The following is a 25,804-nucleotide window of genomic DNA, read 5'->3' on the forward strand; positions in this document are numbered from 1 at the left end:
TCTGTCTCTGGTGAGTCCTCTCACCCTCCTGCACCTCTGGCCTGTACTCCAGCTCTTGTGTAAAAATAAATCTTTTTTAAAAAAAAAAAAAAGATATAGAGTATTTTTTGAAAATTGAGTAACGAAACAATTTACATAAACCTTGTTTCTTATTTTATACTTTTAAAGACAAAGTACTGAATATATTTACAGAATTGATTTATATTTCTAATGAAATATAAAGGATTTAAATTCCTTTTTTACCATAATAGTATACATATTCTTGTCTTCTTACTTTAAGAATGTAAAGTACACCTATGTTGTATGGAGATATAGCACAATGCATTTGTTTCTAGCTCATTAAAGAGAAAAAAGGTAACTCTATCATGTAGTACAAGTGGTTGTGCAAGACTAAAAGACAATTTCAAAGACGTTTGTAAATTATAGCAGGTGTGAGCCCATGTATGGTGTTTTATAATATCTTCAAATAAAAAGTTTTCTGATAGAACAAAAAAAAACACTACATTTTGACCAAGTGGGCTGAATGTGGATAGATTTTTCTATAAGATGGAAAAGGGTTTGTGAAAATTTTTTCCCAAAAAATGTTATATAAATGATAGAAAGGGGCCTCCCCGGTGGCGCAGCGGTTGAGAGCTGGGTTGCGAAGCTGCCCGCAGCCTCTGCAGTGCTGGTTCGATCCCTGGCTGCTCCCCGGCCACCAGAGGTGGGTCCCGCATGGCGCGCAGACCTCTCCTGCCGCCCGCTGCTCCCCTCAGCAGTGTACTTCGGTCCTTCTGCCTGCTCTGCTCCCTGCTCTGGCTCTGGTGAATTCTCTCACCCTCCCGCGCTTCTGACTGTACCCAGTGCTTGTATAAATAAATAATAATTTTTAAAAAAAAGGTTCATTTAAAAAAAAAAAGAAAAAAAAAGAAATGATAGAAAGGATAAAACTAAAATTTGAGAGTTCTCTTTCTGTTTATTTTTTTTTTTAAAGAGGCATGTTTTTTATTTATTTATTTGTTTGTTTGTTTGCTTGTTTTGTTTTATACATGCACTGGGTACAGTCAGAAGCGCGGGAGGGTGAGAGAATTCACCAGAGCCAGAGCGGGGAGCAGAGCAAGCAGAAGGACCGAAGTACACTACTGAGGGGAGCAGCGGGCGTGGCAGGAGAGGTCTGTGCGCCATGTGGGACCCTCCTCCGGTGGCCGGGGAGCAACCGGGGATCGAACCGGCGCCGCAAAGGTCGCGGGCAGCTTCGCAACCCAGCGCTCAACCGCTGCGCCACTGGGGAGGCCCTCTCTTTCTGTTTAAATGGCAACTGATTTCTGCACAAAGGTCAGCTATTCTACTCCTGAAGAGTGGATGTTCCTTATCTCACCAAAATACTCTGTTGTTGGTAGTTTTCATTATGCTCTTGAATAATTTTTTTAAAAAGTGCTTTAAAAAGCACTATGATTGAGTAGCTCAATGACCGCAAGTGAGATACCTGTGGCCGTGGGTCCCTACGGACAGTCCCAGCCAAGCTGCTTCCACCACATGAAGATGGGCTTTGCAATGGGTGGCGCCATGGGCATGGCAGCTGGGGCGCTATTCAGCACCTTTTCCTGTCTAATGATCGGAATGCAGGGTCGGGAGCTGAGGGGCATCATCGGGAAAACCATGATGCTGAGTGGCGGCACCTTTGGCACATTCATGGCTGTCGGGATGGGCATCCGATGTTAAGCAGGGCAGTTGTTGCCTACTACATCTACCCCCTCCCATAGTCCCAGCCCATATTCAATAATAAAACAAATCTTTGAGTTAAAAAAAAAAAACTATGATTGATTCCTAATAATTACTTACTGCTCTATTTATTTTTATTCCATATCAAATATAGACAATAATAATTTCTTATCTTTGGGCTTTTAAGCTCTGTCTGTGTTCTTCTAAACCTTTTTTTTTTTTTTGGTCAAATCCAAAATACTGAAATTATTAAGTTGTCCTTTCCAAATTTAAACTGCTTTTGGTTTCCCAGACGGCCACAGGGTAAACTATAATTTTCTCCTTCAATTTGTAAAAGAAGGGATACTAGAAATAATTAGGTATGCTTGGCATCCTCCAGATTTTTAATTAGCTTTGTGAATTCCCTGTTATCAAACCCACTATATATGAAAAATTATCAAATCAAAGAGAAGTTCAACTTATTTAGGTTAATTACACATAAGCAAAATTAATATGAATGCATTTCAGTAATTGTTTACTTTTCAGGTTGGACAGAGTATATTATGTTCATTTACAAAGACTAACATGATAATTATTAACAAAATTAGTACTTTCGAAAAAAGATTTTGTTCCTAGATTTAAATGTGCTCATGGATTAACAATTACACGATTTATGGGATAAATTAGAGGACCCTGAAGATTTAACAAAGTCCTCCCTGTTCATAACATGCTCTTATTCTCAAGGCATCACTAATGAAGTCTAAAGAAATGATTACATGTCATCTGTGAATGGAGGGCTTCCCTGTTCAATCTTATAGAGTTGGTTATCAGAGTAAATTAAGCAGAGTCATGCCATCCTCCCAGCCATTGATGATTTCTGCTTTTCTCTCAACACTACCGAAGGGGCCCTGCTTCAAGCTATAGATGTGAAAGGAAGGTTTCTGGTGATCTATGTCAACAGTCTTGACTATTACTATCACAGAGAACGGCCTCATGGGAACAGGATTCTCAGTAAGGCTAACCTTGATACATAGGCAGGCATATCTGTCAGAACCAAGTTTGGATTTCCGGGGCTTGTAGTTTAGAAGAAGGCAAGTTTGCAAAACATACTGCTTAACCAAAGATCAAGGGAAAAAATAATTATCTAAAATGACATGAACTCAATTTGTTATGGTTAATGTTCTATTTTTAATGGCAATTTAAGAAAATTTCTTCTCTTTCTTCTTGATCTAGCTGTGATGGGCAATTCAACAGTTTTACAGTTTAACAATTTACAAACTGAAATTAAACCTTCATTCAACAGTTTCTTATTTCAGTTGGCCTTTCTGAATTCATAAAATAAAAATAGTAAAAACTACTACTATAAATGATAAGCTAAAAACTATCAGGTAAACTTAAGAAAATGACTCTGGAGGGAGAGAATGACATATTGATCCTTATCGGCAAATTACTAAAAATAATTCTGAATATGATACAAAGTGCCTCTATGATTTGTGTTATTCATAGACAATCAATTAAAAATTCTCTTCCTTCCTACCAGGACAGAATGGAAGAAATCAAACACCATGCCAGAAATCTCATTTACCATGTAAACTAAATAAGAACAAGTAGCATTTCACATGTGGAACTTGGCCTGTTACCTGCCTTATTATTTATGGAATCCCAGTCCCAAAGGTAGTAAAGATGTCTCTGAACATTGACAAACTTACGGACCTCAAAAGAGAAGGTGGTACATTGGATGCTTTCTGGTTCTGAACTTGGGAGGCAAGCTGAATGGGGGCATGGGGACAAACCAGCCAACTCCTTTTGGCACAAATAAATATTTCACAATCCTAGGGGATTTACAAACCTCAAGGCAGAAGTTAACTTGTAAACCTAAGTGTATGATTCCAGTTTTGCTAACCATGTAAAAAGATGTTGTATGTGCCTATGTAAATAAAACAAAACATTAAAACTAATGATATTGAATCACAAAATTGCTAAACAAACTTCTGTGGTCAAATCTCTGTCCTTAAGGGCAGAGACGTGACCCCAAGGAGGAACTATGGAGCAAGACTGACTCTTTGTCCTGTAGCCTTTGAACAGGGTACACATCATATCCCACAGCCAGAGAGGAAAAACAAACAAGGAACACTGCATTCTGAGATAAACCACCAAAAACAGGGTCACTGAAACACAGAAACCCTTCGGCAATTCCTGCAAGTGAGACACTCTTTAAGAAAACAACTCTCCCCGACTCCTGCCACGGTGATGATTGAAGAGGTCATAACTTCTGCAGAAACGATCATTATGTGAGAAAACTGCTGTTTTTCTACCGCAGACAGACTAGTTGTGAATTTGGCAACTTTAATTTTATGAAAGGAGAAAAGGCTTTTTTTCTTTATTTATATAGTTGTTGTCTTGCGAGAAGTGAGGACTGAAACTGACTTCCTGGCAATTTCTTTGCAAGAAAACTTCTTTTCCTTTCTAAATGCTTTTGTTTCTGACTTCCTCTTACAGAGGGGAAAAAAGAAAACCCTGAGCCAATTCTAGGAGATATGCCCTAGACATATTTGCTAGATCATTCCTGCTGGTATACAAAACCAGGTGCACTGGCCGGGGCCCTAAGAAGCATTCTGCACTCAACGTGCTGTGCTTTCCTTCTGAAAAAGTGCTCGCATGCATCCCTGATGCTCCCTAACACAGCCCCCCCAATTGCCTGTGTGGGTGCCACTCACCTTGACAGAGTTGTCTTGACTGGAGGTAGCAAGAATGTGCTCACTGTCTGGGTGCCAGTCCAAGCCATGGATTTTGGACAGGTGAGCTGCTAAATATTCCACTGCTGTGCTGGGTTTCTGCAATGGGATCAGCACAGAGTGTTGTCAATTAGTGCCTGAACAGTCCGCTGGGTGCGGAGTGGGGATACAAAATTATTACCAGACACCCTCTCCCCCCAAAACTCCACTTTGTTTTGTTAAAGCAAACAAAACAACAATAACAAAACACCATCCATCTCTCTACATGTGCTCTATATAAAGGGCTGGGAGCCTAATTTCTTTCCACTCCAGCCCCAGACACAGTTTGAGTGAAGGGCACAAGATTTTTTAAGTTATCAAATTAGAAGGTATTTATAAATAATACTCAATTCAGTGAGGCTGCTTTTGCCACTGAGGTATATATTTGAAAAATTAAAACCTTTCTGAGCAGAAACATTGGCAATATTTATCAAGAGACAAAATCTTCCTTTCTTAGGAGAAGATTCTAGATTCATGAAAAGATTTAGCTACAAAAGATGTTCATTCTGTTGTTATTTGGAACATTAGAAAACCTGAAACAAAACAACCAATAAGTGAAGAATAATTAAACTTCAGAATCAGGAGCCTCCCTGGTGGTGAAGGGGTTAGTCTCAGTGCTATGAAGCTATGGCCAGCACTGAGGCATTAGTTTGATCCCCAGCCAAGGAGCTAACCCACATGGTGCAGTAGACCTCTCCTGACTCCCCTGCTGCTCCCCTTAGCAGTGTATTTCAGTAGGTTCATCTGTTCTGCTTCCCACTCTGTCTCTGGTGAATCCTCTCACCCTCCACACTTCTGGCCTACACTCCAGTTCTTGTATATATAAATTTAAAAAAATAAATCTTGGGCCTCCCTGGTGGCGCAGCAGTTGAGCGTTGGGTTGCGAAGCTGCTTGCAGCCTCTGCAGCACTGGTTCGATTCCCGGGTGCTCCCCGGCCACCGGAGGAGGGTCCCACATGGCGCACAGACCTCTCCTGCTGCCCGCTCCCCTCAGCAGTGTGCTTCGGTCCTTCTGCCTGCTCTGCTCCCCGCTCTGGCTCTGGTGAATTCTCTCACCCTCCCGCGCTTCTGACTGTACCCAGTGCTTGTATAAATAAATAAATAAATCTTTAAAAAAAAAAATAAATAAATCTTTTAAAAAAAATTTCAGAATCATTTATAGTATGGCTAAATCTGACATAATATGCTATGGCCACCGAAAGTTATACCTAAAAAAGACCTGTAACCTAAAGAAAATGCATCTGTTACAATGTTAAATTAAAAAGGAAAAAAAAAGCACACATAGCTATATACATAAGATTAAAATAGTTTTTAAAAAAAGGCGTAAGAAAACACCAAAATGTCAGTACTTGTCTCTGTGTAATACTATGATTTTTATACTCTCTTTTTTTATTTTCTACAATGAGGCTAAGAGTGCAACCTCCAGAACCAGCTTCCTGAGCTCAAATCCCAGCAACAAGCTGTTGAGTCTTTTTACTCATCTGCAGAATGGGGACAATAATAGCAACTAGTGTAAAGGTTAGTATAAAGAGAAATGAATATACAGAGATTTTGGAACAATGCCCATGCATAGTAAATGTTAGCATCATCAGGCATCCATGAATTCAGGTGAAAAGCCAAGGTTACCAATGATAACACTCTTTGAAGCCTCTAATGCTTGCTGCCATCAGTTCTGCTTTGCTTTGACACTAGAAAGAGCCAAATATGACCAGAGAAGTGAAAATATGACCAATATCATAACTCATCTGAGCACAAGTTCTCAGTTTTTTAAAAAGATTTATTTATTTATGCATACAAGAACTGGGATACAGGCCAGAGGTGTGCGGGGTAAGAGGATTCACCAGAGACAGAGTGGGGAGCAGAACAGCAGATCCACTGAAATATACTGTTGAGGGGAGCAGCCGGTGAGTCAGTAGAGGTCTGCTCGCCATGTGGCTTACCTCCTTGGCCAGGGATCGAACTCATGCTGCAGTGGCTGCAGATACCTTCTTAGTGCTGAGTTTTAACCCCTTGCACCACGAGGGAGGCCCCCAGAAGTTCTCGTTATTAACAGAGCAGACACACACCCCAGATTTCAAAGAAGTTGACTGTTCTGCCATCACTACCCAGTCCCAGGCAGCTAGATGCAGGGGAGGCCTTTTTCCTGCATCTCAGCAAACTTCTGACAGATTTTCCTCTGCCACAGTCTAGGAGCCTGCACCTCTCTCAGGTCTATTAGTTACATGGGCTACTGCAATGAGAATATATGATCTGTAGGCATGTCAGAGGCCAGTGAGATAGCTAGACTCTCTAAGGAAGGCCTTGTGTGTACTGAGGCACCCCACCTCAGTGATTCATACCAGAAGTAATCAGGATGCTGCATGTCCTAGAACAAGTTTTTACTTTGAACCTGCGGCAGGGGTTAAGAAGCCCGCTGACTATTCTAGAATAGTGTCTGGTCTCCTAGATTTGATCTCAACATTACACTATTATATCTTTACTTTGAACAAAGGAAACTGAGGCTTGAAGAACTTTAGTGGCTTACCTGCTAACATAATTAGGAGGCAGCAAAATGGGACTCTAATTTAGGTCAGGCCAAGTTTATTTCTTTCACCACGGATCATAATGCCTCATTGCCCTCCCTCCCCTCAACATCAATTCGATGGGGAATCAAATGTCATCTGGCACTGTGAACTTAGCATGGCAATTGACCAGGCTGTACAGGGTATCCTGGACTCTTGACATTCTCTTCATACTCTCTGGCGGCAAGGACTACAGACCAACCAGTAGGAAAGGAGATTACTCACCCGCTTGTCCCATATCCGCACATCCCCGTCATGACTGGTGGCCAGACAATTAGCATTTTTTTTATTCCATTTAACTTGGGAGGCACCCGCTGCAAAGAAAAATCAGGGGAAGAAAGCTGCTGCCCTGAGTGCTTTCGGAACCAGAGCACATCCAGGGGAGCTGGATAATGAGTTCTGGCCGCATAAGCACAGAACATTTCAAGTGTCTATGACTATACCAACTCCACCATTAATGAGAAAATGAAGCCAAAAAGTAAATGAATTAACACTCAGGAACAGTATTAAAGTCACCTAATTGAGGGAATAATCTCGCTTAGGGAAAAAAGTCTACAGGTTACCTGTATGTAGACTCAGCAGGGAAATGTACTTTCTTACAGAGGGGAAGGAGTTCAGCATGGCGCTGCGGGTTGGTAATTGACTCATCATACCACCAAGCTCTTCATCATCTCCAAAAACCAAGCTGTGCTGCCAGTCAGGAGAGTCTCACTCAATGCCTGCTCCCTCCCATGTTTTTTGGAGACATGCTCTCGAAAAAATAGACTAGCTAAAGCTCACCAGCAGAATAGCCCCAATAGTGCTCCAATTCTGCCCTCAGGAAGTAATGTGTGCACACCCCTCATCCCCCATCAGCAGTCACAGATGGCCACTGGCCCTACAAAGAGTCGGGAAAGGGATCACCAGTGGTACTGTGTGAATTCAGTCTTCTTCCCGCAATGCCAACACAAGATCACAGTGATGGTGAAAGAGCCACTTAAGAGAGGAGGAATCAGTTAAGATGCCAGAGGGGCTTAGAAGTGGAAAACTGGGACACAACAGTACTTAAGAGCCAATCTTAAAAATAATCAAGTCACTGGGCCTCCCCGGTGGCGCAGCGGTTGAGCGCTGGGTTACGAAGCTGTGCTCAGCCTCTGCAGCGCCGGTTCGATTCCCGGCTGCTCCCCGGCCACCGGAGGAGGGTCCCACATGGCGCGCAGACCTCTCCTGCCACCCGCTGCTCCCCTCAGCAGTGTACTTCAGTCCTCTTGTCTGCTCTGCTCCCCGCTCTGGCTCTGGTGAATTCTCTCACCCTCCCGCGCTTCTGACTGTACCCAGTGCATGTATAAACAAAACAAACAAACAAATAAAATAAACAAATAAAGCATGCCTCTAAAAAATAAAATAAAATAAAAAAAATCAAGTTACTTAAACTACACCAGAACCAAACCGTAGTTCTCCTTCCTACCTCTTCTGATCCTCGCTCACACTACACAAGCTGCTTTTGCTTTAACACCTCTCCCTTTGGGTGTGTTTATCATGGGGATACTGCAGTAGATGCAGAGCTCTGGAGAGCAACTTGATCCAAGAAGATTGAAGAATGTGATGTTAAAGCAAGGAGTTAGAATCAATTAGGAAACAGAGTTAAGACCCAGAACTTATCTTTGCTTGGTTTGGGTTAGCACCTCTTGAAATCTAGGACATCTTAAGTCATCTAAGAATGAAAGGTGGAGACCCCTGAAGATGGAGGAAAGGTAGTGAATAGGAGACCCAGCGTCTTTGCAAGAAAGGGTATCAGCTACAGAAGAAAGTGCCAAGAGCCTGCTCCTTTTCCTCCTGACAGAGGCAGGAGCTTTAACAGTTTCAAGAAATGACACTTCTCCCTGTGGGAGGTCCCACAGAACATGAAGCTTCCCAAAGGATCCTGGGAATCCCCTAATTTGACCAGCTTTACTAAGATCATGTCACCAGGATCAAACAGGGGTCCCACCGTAAGAGTTCTCAGGGGGCATGTTCTGACCAACTCCTACTCCCAAAGGTACAAACAATGTGCTCTCAAGAGATGGGGACATGGGCTCTGGGACGCAGCAGTATCCAAGGCTGCAACCCCAGGGAAAGTTAGCGTAAGCAGCTCTTAAAGGTCCACAAGCCTGTGCTTTGCCTAGCTACTCCCAGTGCAGTTTTGCCACCACTGAAAACCTCACTGAAATGCCAAAAGGAAAGAAGTCTCCTACCACTACTTCTTAGAAGATCTCAGAAAAGAAAGCAATTAGAATAAATGAAAAGAAGAACTATCTTTCTTCTTAGGGTTCCTCTATGACCACTCTGACTTAGAAACTGGCTCATGGAAACAACAAAATCAGGGGAACGTGACTGAGGAAGATATAGGCTGTTTGTATTTTTATTCTGTTGGATGTCCTCGGCAATCATGTCTGGGGGCGGAGGGTGTCTCCGTCTCAGATCATAAGCATCTAAAAATGTGTGAGTGAGTGTGTGTGTGGGGGAACCAGATGGATAAATTGTTAAGCACTTAGCGGAGACACAGGACTTGACTCCTGTGTCCATGGAACCAACATTTACAAAGCATCTCCTCCCTCAGGTCAGTCACAAATGCTGGCCTTGGTCTATAGCACTGAGCAAGACAGATATGGTCCCTAATCACACATAACAGAGAACCCAGATGCTTAATGCTGTCCTGATGCCAAAGGCCTTTCAAATGAATACGCAGGTACATGAGAGAAAAGAATCATGTGGTTATTGTGGAACAAACACCAATGTGAATTCAAATGTTTTAAGAAAATACAAAGGAGCAGGATTTAAGAGACAGAGAATAGGATACGTTTTTCTCGAGTATGCCAAATTACAATTATGATGATTGGGTTCATTGTTGTGGGTAAGCTATGATACCAGCTCTATGCCCCAGTTCTGCTCTCAGGAAGTAGAGGGAATACTCTAGAACACTCCCAGGGCAGAATTCCAAAACCAGTCAATTCCAACTAAACAACGACAACAGGTAGATGAGAAAGTAATTCCAAAGACTAAGTATGTCCATAATAAAGACACCATTGGGATGCAATCAGCATAATCTCCAGATGTTGGGGAAATCACAAGACAAACAACCTGGTTTCTTCAATGAATGAACTGCAGGAAAAGTAAAAACAAACAAATGGAAAGAGGAGAGAGAGAGAAGAAACAGCCAACTGAAAATGATGAGAAATATATAAACCACTTGCAGGTATGGACTTTACTTGGATGCTGATTCAAATAATCAGTGGGGGGAACATGAGACTATTGGGGAGGTCTGAATAATGCTGATGATAATAAAAAGTCACTAATTTTTTAAGCACGTTAATAGTATCATGGTTGCTTTTTTAAAGCAGCCATCCCTCATTAAAAAAATACTTATTGAAATATTTATTGATGAAATGATATGACACCAGGGGTTTGCTTCAAAATAATCGCAAAGGGGATAGGGTGCGGGGGTGGGACAATAGGTGGAGGTAAAGATGAAGCAAGACCAGTTAGATGTCCACTGTGGAGGAGAGCTAATGAACACAAGGCAGTTCATTTTTTCTCTCTACTTTTATACATGTTTAAAATTTTCTAGAGGGCCTCCCCTGGAGGCACAGGCGGTTGAGCGCCATGCTGTGAAGCTGTCTACAGCCTCTGCAGCACCTTTCGATCCCAGCCTGCTGGCGAGAATCCCACATGGTGCAGCAGACCTCTCCTGTCGCACCTGCTGCTTCCCTCAGCAGTGTATTTCCTCAGTCTGCCTGTTCTGTTCCCCGTTCTGTCTCTGGTGAATCCTCTCACCCTCCTGCACATCTGGCCTGTACCCCGGTTCTTGTATAAATAAATAAATCTTTTTAAAAAAATAAATAAAGGGCCTCCCCGGTGGCGCAGCGGTTGAGCGCTGGGTTGCGAAGCTGCCCGCAGCCTCTGCGGCGCCGGTTCGATCCCCGGCTGCTCCCCGGCCACTGGAGGAGGGTCCCACATGGCGCGCAGACCTCTCCTGCCGCCCGCTGCTCCCCTCAGCAGTGTACTTCGGTCCTTCTGCCTGCTCTGCTCCCCGCTCTTGCTCTGGTGAATTCTCTCACCCTCCCGCGCTTCTGACTGTACCCAGTGCATGTATAAACAAACAAACAAACAAACAAACAAACCAGCAAACAAATAAATAAAAGCATGCCTCTATAAAAAAAAATAATAATAATAAAAAAAATAGTAAAAAGATTGTTTTAAAAAAAATAAAATAAAAAATAAATAAATAAATAAGATTTTCTAGAGTAAAAAGTTCAAAAGCAAATCAATATGGTTTCGGTCCTTGATTTCCAAAATAAGTTCCTGACCACACTCAACAGTCCTGTCTCTGACTTCTGAGAACAGCCTGAATCAAGCCCCATGAGGGACTTAACATTCCACCCAGTCATGGCAAGGGCGTGGGGCATCAGTGTGCGAGAAGGAATGGAAAGAATGTAAGCAGGGGAGTATGCACTTACCTACAGCAGACAGTGCAACGGTAGGTTTCCTTGTGTCTCTGAAATATAAACATCAGAAATCAAATGCCAATTCACATGCCAGGTGCACCTGGTACTTCCCCCTCTGTACACCCCTTCACTTCCCTTCCAGGTAGGTGGAGTTCCATGGGAATGTGAGGACTTTGAAAAGAAGTATAGAGAAAAACCTATCTACCTCCAGGCAAATGAAGTTCCTTGGCCCTTCAATTGGGCGTGAATTTCAAATCATACCATTGTATCCACAAAATACAAACAACAAGATTCAGCACGGCCTGAGGGACTCTGAAGTAGGGGAGTGACCACCACAAGAATGCCTTCTGGTGTTATTTCTCCTGGTGGCAAGGAGGGTTCAGTCACAGAAGTGTAACTCTGCAAGAACTTTCCCATCAGCTTTCAAATGTTAGGTAAAAGGACCCTCTGAATTCAAGAGCTAAGAAGTGGAAGCAACGAAAGTGTCCACAACAGATGTTCAAATAAACAAAATAATACAGTCACATAGGATAGAATGTGATCAGGCTACAGGAAGGAAGTCCTGTCGTGTGCTACAACATGCCTGAACCACAAGGACTTGAGGCTGAGTCAAGTATGCCAGTCACAAAAAGACAAATAAGTAGGTGTCACACAAGATATCTGAAGTCATCACACTCATAGAAATTAAAAAGTAGAATGGAGATTCCAGGGGCTGGGGAAGGAGAATGGTGAGTTGAGTCATGGGTACCAAGTTCTGTGGTAAGACAATGGGAATGTACTTAACGTTACTGACTGCACAGATAAAAACTAATGGTGGGAGCCTCCCTGGTGGCGCAAGGGGTTAAGTCACAGCACTATGAAGCTATCCGCAGCCACAGCAGCAGAGTTTGATCGCTGGCCAGTGAGGTGACCCATATGGCGCAGCAGACCTTTCCTATCTCACCCACTGCTCCCCTCAGCAGTGTATTTTTCAGTCAGTCTGCGTGTTCTGTTCCTCACTCTCTCTCTGATGAATCCTCTCACCCTCCCACACCTCAGGCCTACAACCCAGTTCTTGTATGCATAAATAAATAAATCTTTTTTATTTATATGGATATTTAATTTTATATATTTTTTACATCATTTTTCATTTTTGTACAATGTATGCATTTTCATCTTGGCTATAGTCCCCGTAAAATTCCCACCACTCTTGTTTTGATCCTACTCCCTTCTCCCCCATCCCTGTAGTGTGGCTCTGGTTTACAGTTGCCTATTGATTTTGATTTTTACTTTATAAATAAATAAATCTTTAAAAAAATTAATGATGGGCCTCCCCGGTGGTGCAGTGGTTGAGCGCTGGGTTGCGAAGCTGCCCGCAGCCTCTGCAGCGCTGGTTCGATCCCCGGCTGCTCCCCAGCCACCGGAGGAGGGTCCCACATGGCGCGCAGACCTCTCCTGCCACCCGCTGCTCCCCTTAGCAGTGTACTTCTGTCCTTCTGCCTGCTTTGCTCCCAGCTCTGGCTCTGGTGAGTTCTCTCACCCTCCAGCGCTTCTGACTGTACCCAGTGCTTGTATAAATAAATAAATAAATCTTAAAAAAAGAAATTAATGATGGTTAAATTTTGTTTTCTGTTTGGCAATCACAAATTAAAATAAACGACTCCTGGATGTAACAGAGACTCTTGGAGAAAGAAGCACAAATGGTAATAATAGACCCAGGGGGCATCTACTGCTAGGAGGGACAGACTTGGCAAATCTGCAGCTCCAGCTGTTATCTAGAAATCCTGAGAAGCAACCACCAATGTCTTTTAACTCTTAAATCATGAAACAATAGTTTCATGTAAATAATGGGTACTCTAACCTTGGTCCATAGTTCCCTGGGGTTTTGTTCGCTTGGTTAAGATCTTCTCTCTCCCATTTTCCCTGGCTTTGGGCTCTCCAACACTGCCTTTGGACTGACCTCCTCTGAGGTGCCCTCTGTGTGGCAGAAATGAGCACCCTTACTCCCTGAGTCCTTTTTACCGTGTGGCTCTGCCTGTCCTTTGTGCATTGTCCACCTTCCAGTGTGAAACATCACAGGGTCACTAAGTCACTGCCTCTGGGGAGTAGCAGAGCCAGGTGAGGAGAGGGTGGACCATGCAGGGGACTCCACATGACAGGGTCACCTCTAACCCAGCCCCAGTGCGTCACCTCTAACTATTAGCTCTAATGACACAGGGATAGAGTAAAAGATATTTGTCAGGAACATGTGGTGCAGGCCTCTACTTTTTACTCCCAGAAGAGCAATCCCAGGAGGCAGTCAACAGGCCCTTTTACAGAAAGGGAAGTAAAGACTCACAGAGAGCAGGAGCTGAGCAGCTGTGTCTGGTGGCCTCCCTGTGGTACCAAGTGTGTGTCTGCACCATCAACTACCCCATAGTCACTCGCCACCTCAGGAAACTCCAGTCTGACTTTCACATGCCTGCAGCTGTGTTTCTTTGCCAGAGGGACTTCCCTAACTGATTAAGGTCATTTTGTCAACCTTTTGAGAGGACTAAAGTGATAGGGAATTAAGGCCCCTGGGGGCAGCCTTCAACCACTGACTGACTGGACAGCACCCTAGCCTTGTGGGAGTGGGTACCTCCAAGGAGGGAGTTTAACCCTGGTGCCCCAGTATTCCTGGTAAGATCAAATCAAACTCCACCTGTTCGCAGTAGTACCTAGGTGGCTAAATATGCTGTCTATCTGTGGCCTTCCTGAAGCTCTCCCTTTTCCATTCTCCTTCCAGAGTTTCTTTCATCTCCTAAACCATGCATCTGCAGATATCCCTGGTTCACGTTTGCATCTGGGGGAAACCAAACTAAGACATTTAATCTCTAAAAATGAAGGTCCCAGAATTCCCATAATAAAATCCTAAAGCCTCTTAATTGTTCTTACTTGATATCCCAAATGTAGATGTAGGTGTCCACAGAGCTGGTGACCAGAAGATCTGGCTCAAACACTGCCCAGTCCAAGTCACTGGAATAGAAGAAATAAACAGAACAACAATGAGGGAAAAAAGTGAGAATCCAGTTTCAAAGCACTAGCAGGTTTAGTCTCTATTGGCTCCAGAAAGTCACCATAATGGGCCTCTCAAAACATGTTAGGCTGGAAATCTCCCAAGCTCTTTGAGAGTGAATAAAACTAACTGAACCCTAAAGGCAACTTTCAGGTCCTCCTGAGTTTTCAACTTAAAACTCTCACTAAACAGAAAAAACACATAAAGCAATCTGTGACTTATCATTTTCTAAATCAGACTCAAGTACAGGTACCTGGAGCAAATCCAACATCACTTAAAGCAGTGCATCACTTCCCAGGGCTGCCTCACCACTCCTGCACTCAATGCTGATACTTCCCAGAACAAATTTTATCCCCAGAAACAAAGACCCAGTGAAAGTGTGTATCAAGGAACATTCCAGAAGCCAACTGGAGGCCATGAGTGGGCAGGAGCTATGCATCTGGATAATGGTCTGGAACACAGGAGTTGCTAAGAAAGAGTATAGGGCTGCACCCTGTTGTCCCTCTCCCGTGTACCCCTGTGAGCTGAGGGGTTCTACTGGCCTATCTGTCTCCCTCCTGCAGCACAAATCAACACTAGTCTTTCCTCTGGCCCTGACTGTATCTATCCACGTGTCTTCAGCTACACAGATGCTGGCTGTTCTTCACTGGGAAAGCTGTCACCTCACTGGCCACTAATGACCTCACAGCACAGTCACTTGGAGCCAAGGTAACACCAAGGATCAAACCAAGGGGTGGGGAATGGTATCTTCATTTTATGCTCTGGGGGGCATAAAGGTATGTCAGGCCTGGGAGCTGAGAAGCAACACTGTGCCTACCTGATAACACGAGTATGGCCTTGTAAGGTTGTGCCAACTTCCCCACTGCCGTCTTTCCACTTATACAGGTCTACCCGCTGGTTACTCTGGAAAAAAAAAAAAAAAACCAAGGGAAAGGAAGCAACAGGCAGGACATCAGACCATCTGCTCCTTCCCCAATTTGTTTAAGGTCAAATAGGGGAAGTCAACTTTTGCCTGGCAAAATCCTATATGTTAAGCTTCCTTAAAAAGCCATCAATGAGGCCTCCCCAGTGGCACAGCGGGTTGAGCACAGCACCTTGAGGCTGTCTGCAGCCTCTGCAGCGCGGGTTGGATTCCCAGCCGGCCAGGGAGATTCCCACATGGTGGGGCAGACCTTTTGGTCTCGCCCGCTGATCCCCTCAGCAGTGCTTTTGGTCCATCTGCCTATTTTGCTCCCCGCTCTGTCTCTGGTGAATCCTCTCTCCCTCCCGTGCCTCTGGCCTGTACCCCACCTATTGTATAAATTAAAGAAAAAAAATCTTAAAAAAAAAAGAAAACAATCAAGGATCAAAAAAATGAGGAAAAATCCTTTAAAAAAAAAAAAAAAAGCCAGAGAATAACTATAAGAAAGAAAAAATGAAAATCAACAAACAACTATGAACCAGAGACACACTATGGGGGGGTGGGGGGGGGGAAAGGAGGGACTGGGGTCAAAATAAGGGGATTGCAATTGTATGGGAAATATAAAAATAAATTTTTTTTTAAAATTCAGAAAAGAAAAAAAAAAGCCATCAATGGTAACTAAAATTAACATTTGAGCCAACCTCAGCTCAGGTTGTAGGACTCAAAATTTCAAAATGGGAGCCATCTTGAGCAGGTACAGTTGAGCCAATGCTACCACCTTACTACAGTTAAGGGTTTCAATGACGACCCCAACCACTACAGGAACCTCCTTCCCTCTGAAAGGCATACTCCCATTTCTCAGGCTCCTGTTACCACAGATGTCTGCAGCTCACCCTCACCACGATCAGATGCCTAGAGTCCACCTACACATAGATGAACTTTAAAAATACAGAAGCACGAGAAAGAAAACAAAGCCACCAACATAAAGATGTATTAGAAAGCAAAATTACACAGACTCCTTGAAATCAGTCTATACCGAATTTCTTTAAGAGTTAAGCAAAAAGGTACAGGGAAAATGGGTCAGAAGAAACCGCAACTATAAGAGGAAAGGGGAAGAAGAAAAACACTTCATCAGGAAAGACTCCCCAAGAAGGGTTATCATGAGTTTATAAAACATAAGGAAACTGAATAAGGACTTCTGATGGATATGTAATAATTTCTGATCTGATGTATATACACCAAACTGGTTTTCATTTTAGTTCAGAGACAGAGAGATGTATAAAGTTCTGAGATTTTTATCCAGAAATGCTGTTTTTCAATTCTAAATAGGCAGGGTTCCTGTGAAAAGATTAGGATTCAAAATAGCTTACAATGGGAAAAGGAGTGAAAGAAAAGTTCCCTCATCTTACAATAACATTCCTTGTTGTCATAGAGGGTCTGCTAGTGCCAGTCTATGTGATTGGCACTTTAAAAAACCTGACTTCAATCCCTCCAGCACTGCACACTGGGGGTTATCACCCACATTATAGATGAGGCAGCAGAGGCTCAGAAAATTGGGGGGTTTATTGTGACAAATCACAAATCAGTGTTAAAACTAGGTCTTGAACTCAGATTTACCTAACTCCAAAGCTTTTTCTCCTGAAAAGATTGCTTTCCAACCAAAAGCAATAAAAGGGGAAAATAAATCAATAAATTGAAAATCTTAGCTTTTATGTATCAAAGGACATTATCAAGAGAGTGAAAAGACAATCCACAGAATTGGAGGAAAAAAATTTCAAATCATATATTTGACAATGATCTAGTATCAACAATATGTAAGTAACTCTTACAATAATAAAAAGACAAACAACCCAATTCATAACTGGGCAAAGGACTTAAAAAGGCATTTCTCAAAAAAAAGGGTACATATAAACAGCCTAGAGGTACATGAAAAGAAGCTAGATATTATTAGTCATTAGGGAAATACAAATCAAAACCATAGTGAGTGAGATACTGTTCCATATGCTCTAGGATAGCCACAATAAAGAAATTTTAAAAAATCAAACAAGATATAAAAAAATTGGAACCCTCATGCATTGCTGGTAGAATTATAAAAACAGTTTAGTCACTATAGAAAACAGCTGGTAGTTCACTTAAACACAGATTTACTATACACATGCCCATAATTTCACTCCTAGGAATCACATATACCCAAAAGAACCAAAAACTAGTACTCAGCAGCCAATGCAAATATCCATCAGTGGACTGGAAAAATGTGGTATATCCATACATTAGAATATTATTTGGTCATTAAAGAGTGAAATAGTGCCCCATGTTACAAGATGGATAAAGAATTCCGACACTAGGGCCTCCCCTGGTGGCCAAGCGGTTGAGCGCTGGGCTACGAGGCTGCCCGCAGCCTCTGCAGCCCCGGTTCATTCCCCGGCTGCAGGCGAGAGTCCCACAAAAAAAAAAAAGAATTCTGACACTAAAGATCACATACTCTATGATTCTGGGATAGGTAAATATCCAGGATAGGTAAATCCATGTAGATAGAATACACTCTTGGTTGCCAGCAGCTGTGAGGAAGAAAAAATGAGGAGAAACTGCTTAATAGTAAGGAGTTTTACTTCAAAGTGCTAGGAATGTTTGGGAAGCAGAAAGAGGAGGTAGACGCACAACAGTGGAGATGCAATAAATGACAGTGAATTGCTCACTTCAAAATAATTAAATTTTTTTGTTTTAAGACAGTCTTCCTTGCCACTATAACAAATGCAGTGTTAATTCACTTGGGTCAAGTACTGAGAGTCCATTTAGACCCGTAGCTCCCAATTAGGGGGATTATGCTTCCAAGGGGAAATCATCTAGAAACATTTTTGATTGTCACAATGCAGAGGAGGAGGATGCTGGCAGGATCTAGTAAGCAGGGGTCAAAGATGCTGTTAAATCTCCATAATGCACAAGACAGTCCCACCACAAAGAATTACCTGGCCTAATATGTCAATAGTGCCAAGGCTGAGAAACCCTGGGGGATGAGGGTAAGAGAGGAACTGAAGGGCCTAGAGGCATGAGACAAGTTTCTTCCTAAAACACAGGGAAGAGGTGGAAAAGGGGAAGCCACACACCAACTCTTCCCCTTGTCTTTAAGAACAGTCCCCAAACCAGTTCAAGCCAGATGTCCCTGGTTAAAGTCAGATTCTATTTTAGGAACTACTGGAAAGAGAATTTTTAGTTCCTTCCAAAGCTGACAACCTGTTCTTTCTTTTCACAGAAGCTTTCCTTTCAAGACTATCATTCCTGATAAGTATAACCCCAGGTAGCACTGCAAGCCAGTCCCTCCTTTGGATGATAAGGAGTTCCATCAAATACTATCCTTCCAGGACAGTGCAAAAAGAGTCAACAGTTTGGATCTCTAATTGTTCTAGAACAGAAAGCTGATATAGAACATGGCTAAAGATCACCAGAGATGATCTAGCCCAGATCTGTTTTCAGTTTTGAATCCCTGGGAAAATCTAATAAAACATATGTATCTTATCTTTGGAAAAATTAACATATAGGCAGGCATATAAAATTTCAGGAGGTCATCATTCTAATGAAGCCCAATCAAGGAAGAATCACTTGCTTTGAGAAGGGTGTGTGAGATCTTTTGCTCCCTCTGAAAGCAATGAAGGTCAGTCCCAAACCAGCTTACACCATCTCTGAGTCACTGGCTAGTAACATCGCTGCTCATAAAAATGGGTTCTGGGCCTCCCCCGGTGGCACAGCGGTTGAGCTCTGGGCTGCGGAAGCTGCCCACAGCCTCTGCAACGCCAGTTCGATCGCTGGCACCGGCAAGGTCCCACTTGGCGCGCCGACCTCTCCTGCCACACCCGCTGCTCCCCTCAGCAGTGTGTTTCCTCAGTCTGCCTGTTCTGTCCCCGCTCTGTCTCTGGTGAATCCTCTCACCCTCCCATGCTTCTGACTATACCCAGTGCTTGTATAAATAAAACAAATAAATCTTTAAAAAAAAAAAAAAAAGGTTCTCATGAACCACAGAAATGAAGGCATCTACCCATCTCCCTTGCAAAATCTAGATTCAATCCTTTAAAATATATATGTAATACAAATACATATAAATATATTTTAATCTATAATTTGCTTCTCTCTTCCTTTTAGAACAATCCACACATCTTTTCTGCCTAAGGAATGTGGGTTATATTCTTTTCTCTACATAGGACATATATCTACCAGCCCCAGATCCCACATTTAAAAAGCTTTCCCCCATGCTCCTTAAATCAGCTCACCGAAGCTGCAAAATAGTGTGCGAAGCTGTCATGAGGATTCCACTGCACAGCTCCAATGTCCCATTTGCTCTGGCGAGAGATCTTTCGGTGACCTTCGAAAGGGGCATCTAGATTAACGATGTATAGGAATCTGCGGCTAGGAGAACAACATCAATATTATAACACTATAACAGCATTAGCATTAAGGCAGAAAAGCACATTGGGAATTGCATAGGGTTTGCAAGTAGTGCTGAAAAAAAATCCCCAGATAGACGTGACATACATCTACTCTGAAAGGCACGTAAGTGACTAGAGTAACTCAAGGTGGCTGCTAGGCAACCCCTGTGAGTGTCCACCTCCAGAGACAGTCTTCTCTGCCACATTCAGGAAAGTCTGAACTTTTCCTACCAGATTCTGCCCCAGTCCTCTCCCTCTCCCAGCCTTGTACAATTACCCCTTGAGGATTGGTCTTCCTTGCCTGCACATCACTCCCACTATGTGGTCTGCACGTCACTGCAGCATTTATCTCTTGCAGCAGAACTACTAACATTAAGGCTCTCATCATCAATGCACTGAGAGTGTGGAGTGTGGGCTATGTCTTGAACTCTTATGTCCCACATCCCTAGGCACAGTGCTTTGCATCCATAAATGTGATTTAAACATATATTTTAAAACCTAGCTAAATATCCTGTAGAAAAATCTCAAATTCCCTAGCAAGGCAACCATGCAGGGAAGGGAATAAAATTGAATATCAGGAGGGGAAATAGCGACTAAAAAAAGTCACAATTAAAATAACACATTAAGTGCCAATATTATACAAGGTACCAATCAATATAAAGGATGTGAGGATGGGGTGGCCTTTGTTCACCTATTTTCTAATGTGTGAATCAGCATCTTTGTAGCTACCAGCTGTTGATTCTTTATTAGCAAGTGCTCCAAGTCCCTGGATGTCAATGAGTAAGAGGGGCTCAGTGATGAAGGAAAAGATTACTAATCCTTGCTCATAAGAGAAAGGAAATGGAAAATGTAAAACTCTAGCAGAAACCTTAGGAGGGACAGGTAAGAGGGAAGGAAAACATAAACAAGCGAGAGAGTCACAAAACTTCCTTCTAAGAAAGCTAGTGCAGAATAAAGATCTAGAACCTCTGCTCTCCTCTGAAGGAAATATCTGTTCCCATGTCAAGGAGATTGACATCTTCCCATTAAAGGAAAAAAAATCTAAGAGCTATACATACAAGGTGTATATAAACGGGATTTCAGAGACATTACAGGCAGCAGGAAGTGGACACTTCAAGATAAGCATGTCTAAGTGAACAGCTTCATCACCCACCAAAATAAGAGTAAAGATAAAAACATAAAAGATACAAAAACATAGGGCCTCCCCGGTGGCGCAGCGGTTGAGCGCTGGGTTGCGAAGCTGCCCGCAGCCTCTGCAGCGCTGGTTCGATCCCCGGCTGCTCCCCGGCCACCAGAGGAGGGTCCCACATGGCGCGCAGACCTCTCCTGCCGCCCGCTGCTCCCCTCAGCAGTGTACTTCGGTCCTTCTGCCTGCTCTGCTCCCCGCTCTGGCTCTGGTGAATTCTCTCACCCTCCCGCGCTTCTGACTGTACCCAGTGCATGTATAAACAAAACAAACGAACAAACAAACAAATAAATAAATAAAACATGCCTCTATAAAAAAAAAAAAAAAAGAAAAAAAATTAATAAAAAAAAAAAGATACAAAAACATAAAAGGCAGAATTTGTCCTCCACGAAGACAAGGAAGATAAAAGAAGAAATGAAAAGCAGGGCCTCCCCTGGTGGCGCAGTGGTTGAGCGCTGGGCTGCGAAGCTGCACGCAGGCTCAGCAGCACCGGTTCGATCCCTGGCTGCCGGGCGAGGGTCCCACATGGCGCGCAGACCTCTCCTGCCGCCAGCTGCTCCCCTCAGCAGTGTACTTCGTCACTCTGCCTGTTCTGCTCTCTACTCTGGCTCCGGTGAATTCTCTCACCCTCCTGCGCTTCTGACTGTACCCAGTGCTTGTATGAATAAATAAATAAATCTTTAAAAAATAAAAAAAAATTCTTTAAAAAAAAAAAAAGAAATGAAAAGCAGAAGGACAAATGGTAATTGGCTGAGAGTAGACCAAGTCCATGCCCAAGGGTCTACGGAGGGGAAGTGAATGAGAAGTAAGCTGATTCACACTGCAGATTCCAGGGTGGCTTGGGGCTGGAGGCGCCATCCTACAAGCAAGAGGAGAAAAAACTACTGCGGAGAAGCCTGGGTATAGGACTAGAGGCACAGTTAAGTGTGAAGAAGTGTGTGCCCAGAATAGGCCAGGGAGGGGACCACGAGAACCTCAGGCCACTCTACATACTGAGCACCCATAACACCTGCATTTTTATTCTTCAGACAGTGAGCAGTGATGGGGGATTCTTCTCAGGAAGAAATGACCAGCCCAAGAGAGAGCAAAAGCTAGCAAATTCCGACAAAACCCCGGAATTACTAACAATGGGGAGGGATCCTTCAATGAGAGGACCTGGTTCTCACCTGATCCCACATGACAATGCCCACCAGCACCCATGTAAACAGAGACTCCAGCTATTCTTTACTATGGAGAGAGAGCCCACAAGCATCAGTCACCAGAGGAAACCTGCGAGAATTTTATGGATAAATATAGCCATATGATGCCAAGTGTATGTTATTTGTGTAACTAAAACAAGTAGTAATGGGAGAGACAGAGGACCCTCTAAGTGTCTAGCACAATGAATAAAAAAAGACACACACCAAAGCAATCACAGTAAAAACTTCACACATGCTAGAGACAAAGATAACACTAGAGACAAAGATAGGCTTTTTCAAGTTTCCAAAGAGAAAAATAGGTCACGGACAAAGTCCAAAATCAGAATGGCATAGACTTCTCAATAACAACTCTGAGAAAAAGAACCCCAAATATCGATTCAATCCAACAACTGTTACATAACTATACAAGAAGGCGGGGGAAGACCATGGATATATGCACAGGACCCACAAAGCAAAGGGAGAGTGCTAAGTCCTCAACATCTATTGTAAGAAGTTAATCTACAAAGTCTATGATGGATAAATCAAGATTAAAAAAGTATACATACACTATTTAGAAAAATGGAGGCAATTCAAAAGAAACAGTCAAAAGAGTCTCAAATAGTTGCTTCTGGTGAATGGAAACAGGGAAAAGGTGAGGTAGGATTCTACTGTCTGACAGTATAAACTATGATGCAACTGGATATCCTCAACTTTCCATAGGTATCTCCTTAATTTTCAAAAACTGCTTGGAAACTGAGTAGGAAATTAATATTGTAATATACCAAAGACCATTGAACTATATGCTTACAGTATGTGAATTAGAGCTGTTTAAAGAAAAAGAGTTATTATTATTAGCACAAGGGAGAAAGGAGACACACCAGTTTTCCTTATCTAAGCATCCAGTGTGACACAAAAAATGGTATCAATAATTGTCTCTAGAGAGAGAAGTCAGAGAAAGGAGGAAACTTACTTTCTATTGTATATCCTTCTGAATTATTGAATAATCCTTCTGCCATGTGTTTTGTTTTTAAGATAAAACATTATTTAAAGACAAAACAATGAAGCTACTAAAAAAAACAACCCTTTTTTTTTTGCATAGAAGAACTGGGGTGTAGACCAGTGGTACAGGGGGTGAGAGGATTCACCAGAGACAAAGTGGGGAGCAGAACAGGCAGATTTACTAAAATATACTGCTAAGGGGAGCAGTGGGCAAGACAGGAGAGGTCTGCTGCCCATATGTGAATTAGCTCCCTGGCCTGGGATCAAACTCAGGCCACAGGGCTGATAGCACTGAAACTTAACCCCTAGTCCACCAGGGAGGCCCAAGAAAAGAAAAAGCTTATGAGTGGGCTCATAAACAACTAAGTTAAAGAAAATACAACAGGAGTTGAGAAATAAGGACAGGATATGCATGCATATGAAATGGAAGGGGGGACACTGACCACTGGATTTTACTCTATTGGTATAAAATTAGAGTTATTACCAAATGCAGCAGCAGTGATCCTTAAATTATAAAAACTTAATATTTTTGAGCCAGAAGATACCATAGAAACTACTATAGGTAGTTCAGTTTCTTTATGAGTAAATCAAATTCCTTCATGAGAAAACCAAAATGCCCAGGGCTCATATCCCCTCAGGCCCAGTAACTCTCTGTTAGATGATACCAGACTGCATCTGTCTGAAGATTCTGTAGTAACTAGAAAGTTGCTTTTTCAAGACTAACTTAACAGTCACTAAAATTTCGAAAGAATTGTATTGCTTACTTGCCAGGGTAGAGATAAAAATAAACGGTAAGTAACCCCTACAAGTAACCCTGAGGTCACTAGACTCTCAGAACTAAAACCTATGATCATAATCCTTACATATAAGAGCATTCCAGGGGGACTCCCTGGTGGCGCAAGGGGTTAAGACACAACCTATGAAGCTGTCTGCAGCCTCTGCAGCACGAGTTTGATCCCCGGTCAGCCAAGGAGCAACCCACGTGGTGCAGCAGACCTCTCCTGACTCGCCTGCTGCTCCCCTCAGCAGTGTACTTCGGTCAATTTGCCTGTTCTGTTCCCCACTCTATCTCTGGTGAATCCTCTCACCCCTCACACCACTGGCCTATACCCCAGCTCGTGTATGCATAAATTAATAAAATCTTTAAAAAAAAAAAAAAAGAGCATTCCAATTTCCCAGAAGGCTCTCAATTGCAACTTATTCCCAAAAATCATGGCAGACAAACTGCAGAGTCACTTACCCAGAAAGCACTGCATGCTGCCCGAGACAGTCCACAGACATGGCAGTCGCCTATGAGGGAGAACACAGATTCAGTTCTACCAGCAAAACCAGCTCAGGTGGGAGAAGAGCGGCAGCCAGTCATGGCCCAGTTGGCAAGTATCATTGATTCTCTGTAGTGGATACCTGTACCCCTTCTCATTCCCATCCAAATCTCACATGACAGAAGAGTTGTTATTGCCTTCCCCCAACACCAGGGCTGCAGACAATCAAGCTGGCATCTTCTAAACAGTGGAGACAGAAGTCCTCAAATCCTTAGGGAATCTGACTAGCTTGGAAAACTCAAAGCTACTAAGAGTTCCTTCCAAACAAAACCTAATCTGGGACACCTCTCTCCCTCTCTCTCTCTCTCTCTCTCTCTCTCTCTCTCTCTCTCACACACACTCTCTCTCTCTCTCTCTCTCTCTCTCTCTCTCTCTCTCTCTCTCACTCTCTCTATGCCTTTCCAAAGGGAAGGGGACTCCCCTTTCAAACCACATGCAATTGGTAATATTCAAACACCACCCTTGCTGAATCCAAGGTTAAATTCATATTCAGTTCACATGTAATGGAAATTCCTGACTTTCCATTTCCCAGGAAACCAAACTCCAAGGGAGCACCGCCTTTTCAGGAGCCAGTGTCCAACTCCCTAAGGAGCACAGCCAATCAAATGAATTTGCCTTCAGGCTGAAGCATGAGGCCAATTTTGAACCTGAGATTTACAGTCCTAAATTCCCTGTCTTGGACAAGTTCATCTCCTGCTGAAGTCTCAGGGCATTATCTGAAACAGTTGGAGCCACTACTTGGTTATTATATGATCTAGGTTCTTTCCAAGAGACTAGCAAGACAAAATTCATTTTGTACATTCTGCTACACTCACAAATCACAAATGGTAAACAGAAATTCTCTTCCTCCCTCTCACTTGTCTTAATAATGGCTTCTTACACTTGTACATGCTCAAGAAACATGTCGTAGGCAATATTGAGGACAAGAAGCCAGCGTGCACTCACTGAAGGCTGAAAAGTGATTATTATGCCTCCTTCATTCCACTGGAGTCGTGAGCAGAGAAAAGCCCAGCTGGAAAGGCAGTGAAACGAGATGCTATTTCCAGAACTCCTCTGTGCAATTTATAGATTAATGGTCTGAAAAAGGGTAGAATGGAACCTCCAGCCAGGTATAGCACAAACTAGAGGGTGTATGGCAGGCAGAATCCTAATATGGCCCCCATGACTCTGGTCCCAAGTGTACACATACCTTGTCCACATTATCCAAACACTGTCTAGGTACCGCTGTCAAGGGATTTGGTTGCTATAATTAAGGTCCCACGTAAGTCGACCTTAAGAGAGAGAGACCTGAAACAACCTGAATGTC

At 43.0% G+C, this 25,804-nt stretch overlaps 2 protein-coding genes across 4 annotated transcripts in view; one reads left to right on the forward strand and one right to left on the reverse strand.

Annotated features, from left to right (window-relative positions):
• Positions 1-25,804, reverse strand: part of WDR59 (WD repeat domain 59) — a gene marked incomplete at both ends in the record, with an annotated part of 83,646 nt that overhangs the window by 44,044 nt on the left and 13,798 nt on the right. For all 3 annotated transcript variants that reach the window (XM_084257789.1, XM_084257787.1, XM_084257788.1), the window contains 7 exons: positions 4,398-4,514; positions 7,241-7,329; positions 11,491-11,528; positions 14,374-14,454; positions 15,312-15,397; positions 19,658-19,793; positions 24,417-24,466. In XM_084257789.1, the coding sequence (XP_084113915.1) occupies positions 4,398-4,514; positions 7,241-7,329; positions 11,491-11,528; positions 14,374-14,454; positions 15,312-15,397; positions 19,658-19,793; positions 24,417-24,466 (597 nt within the window). The remainder of the gene's footprint in view (positions 1-4,397; positions 4,515-7,240; positions 7,330-11,490; positions 11,529-14,373; positions 14,455-15,311; positions 15,398-19,657; positions 19,794-24,416; positions 24,467-25,804) is intronic.
• LOC311186698 (reactive oxygen species modulator 1-like) lies at positions 1,447-1,701 on the forward strand (the record flags this gene model as incomplete). The annotated part of the gene is made up of 1 exon (XM_084257849.1): positions 1,447-1,701. The coding sequence occupies one exon, from the start codon at positions 1,447-1,449 to the stop codon at positions 1,699-1,701; it is 255 nt and encodes an 84-aa protein (XP_084113975.1).

Source organism: Talpa europaea (assembly GCF_964194135.1).
Source record: "Talpa europaea genome assembly, chromosome: 16".
NCBI classification, from domain to species: Eukaryota; Metazoa; Chordata; class Mammalia; order Eulipotyphla; family Talpidae; genus Talpa; species Talpa europaea.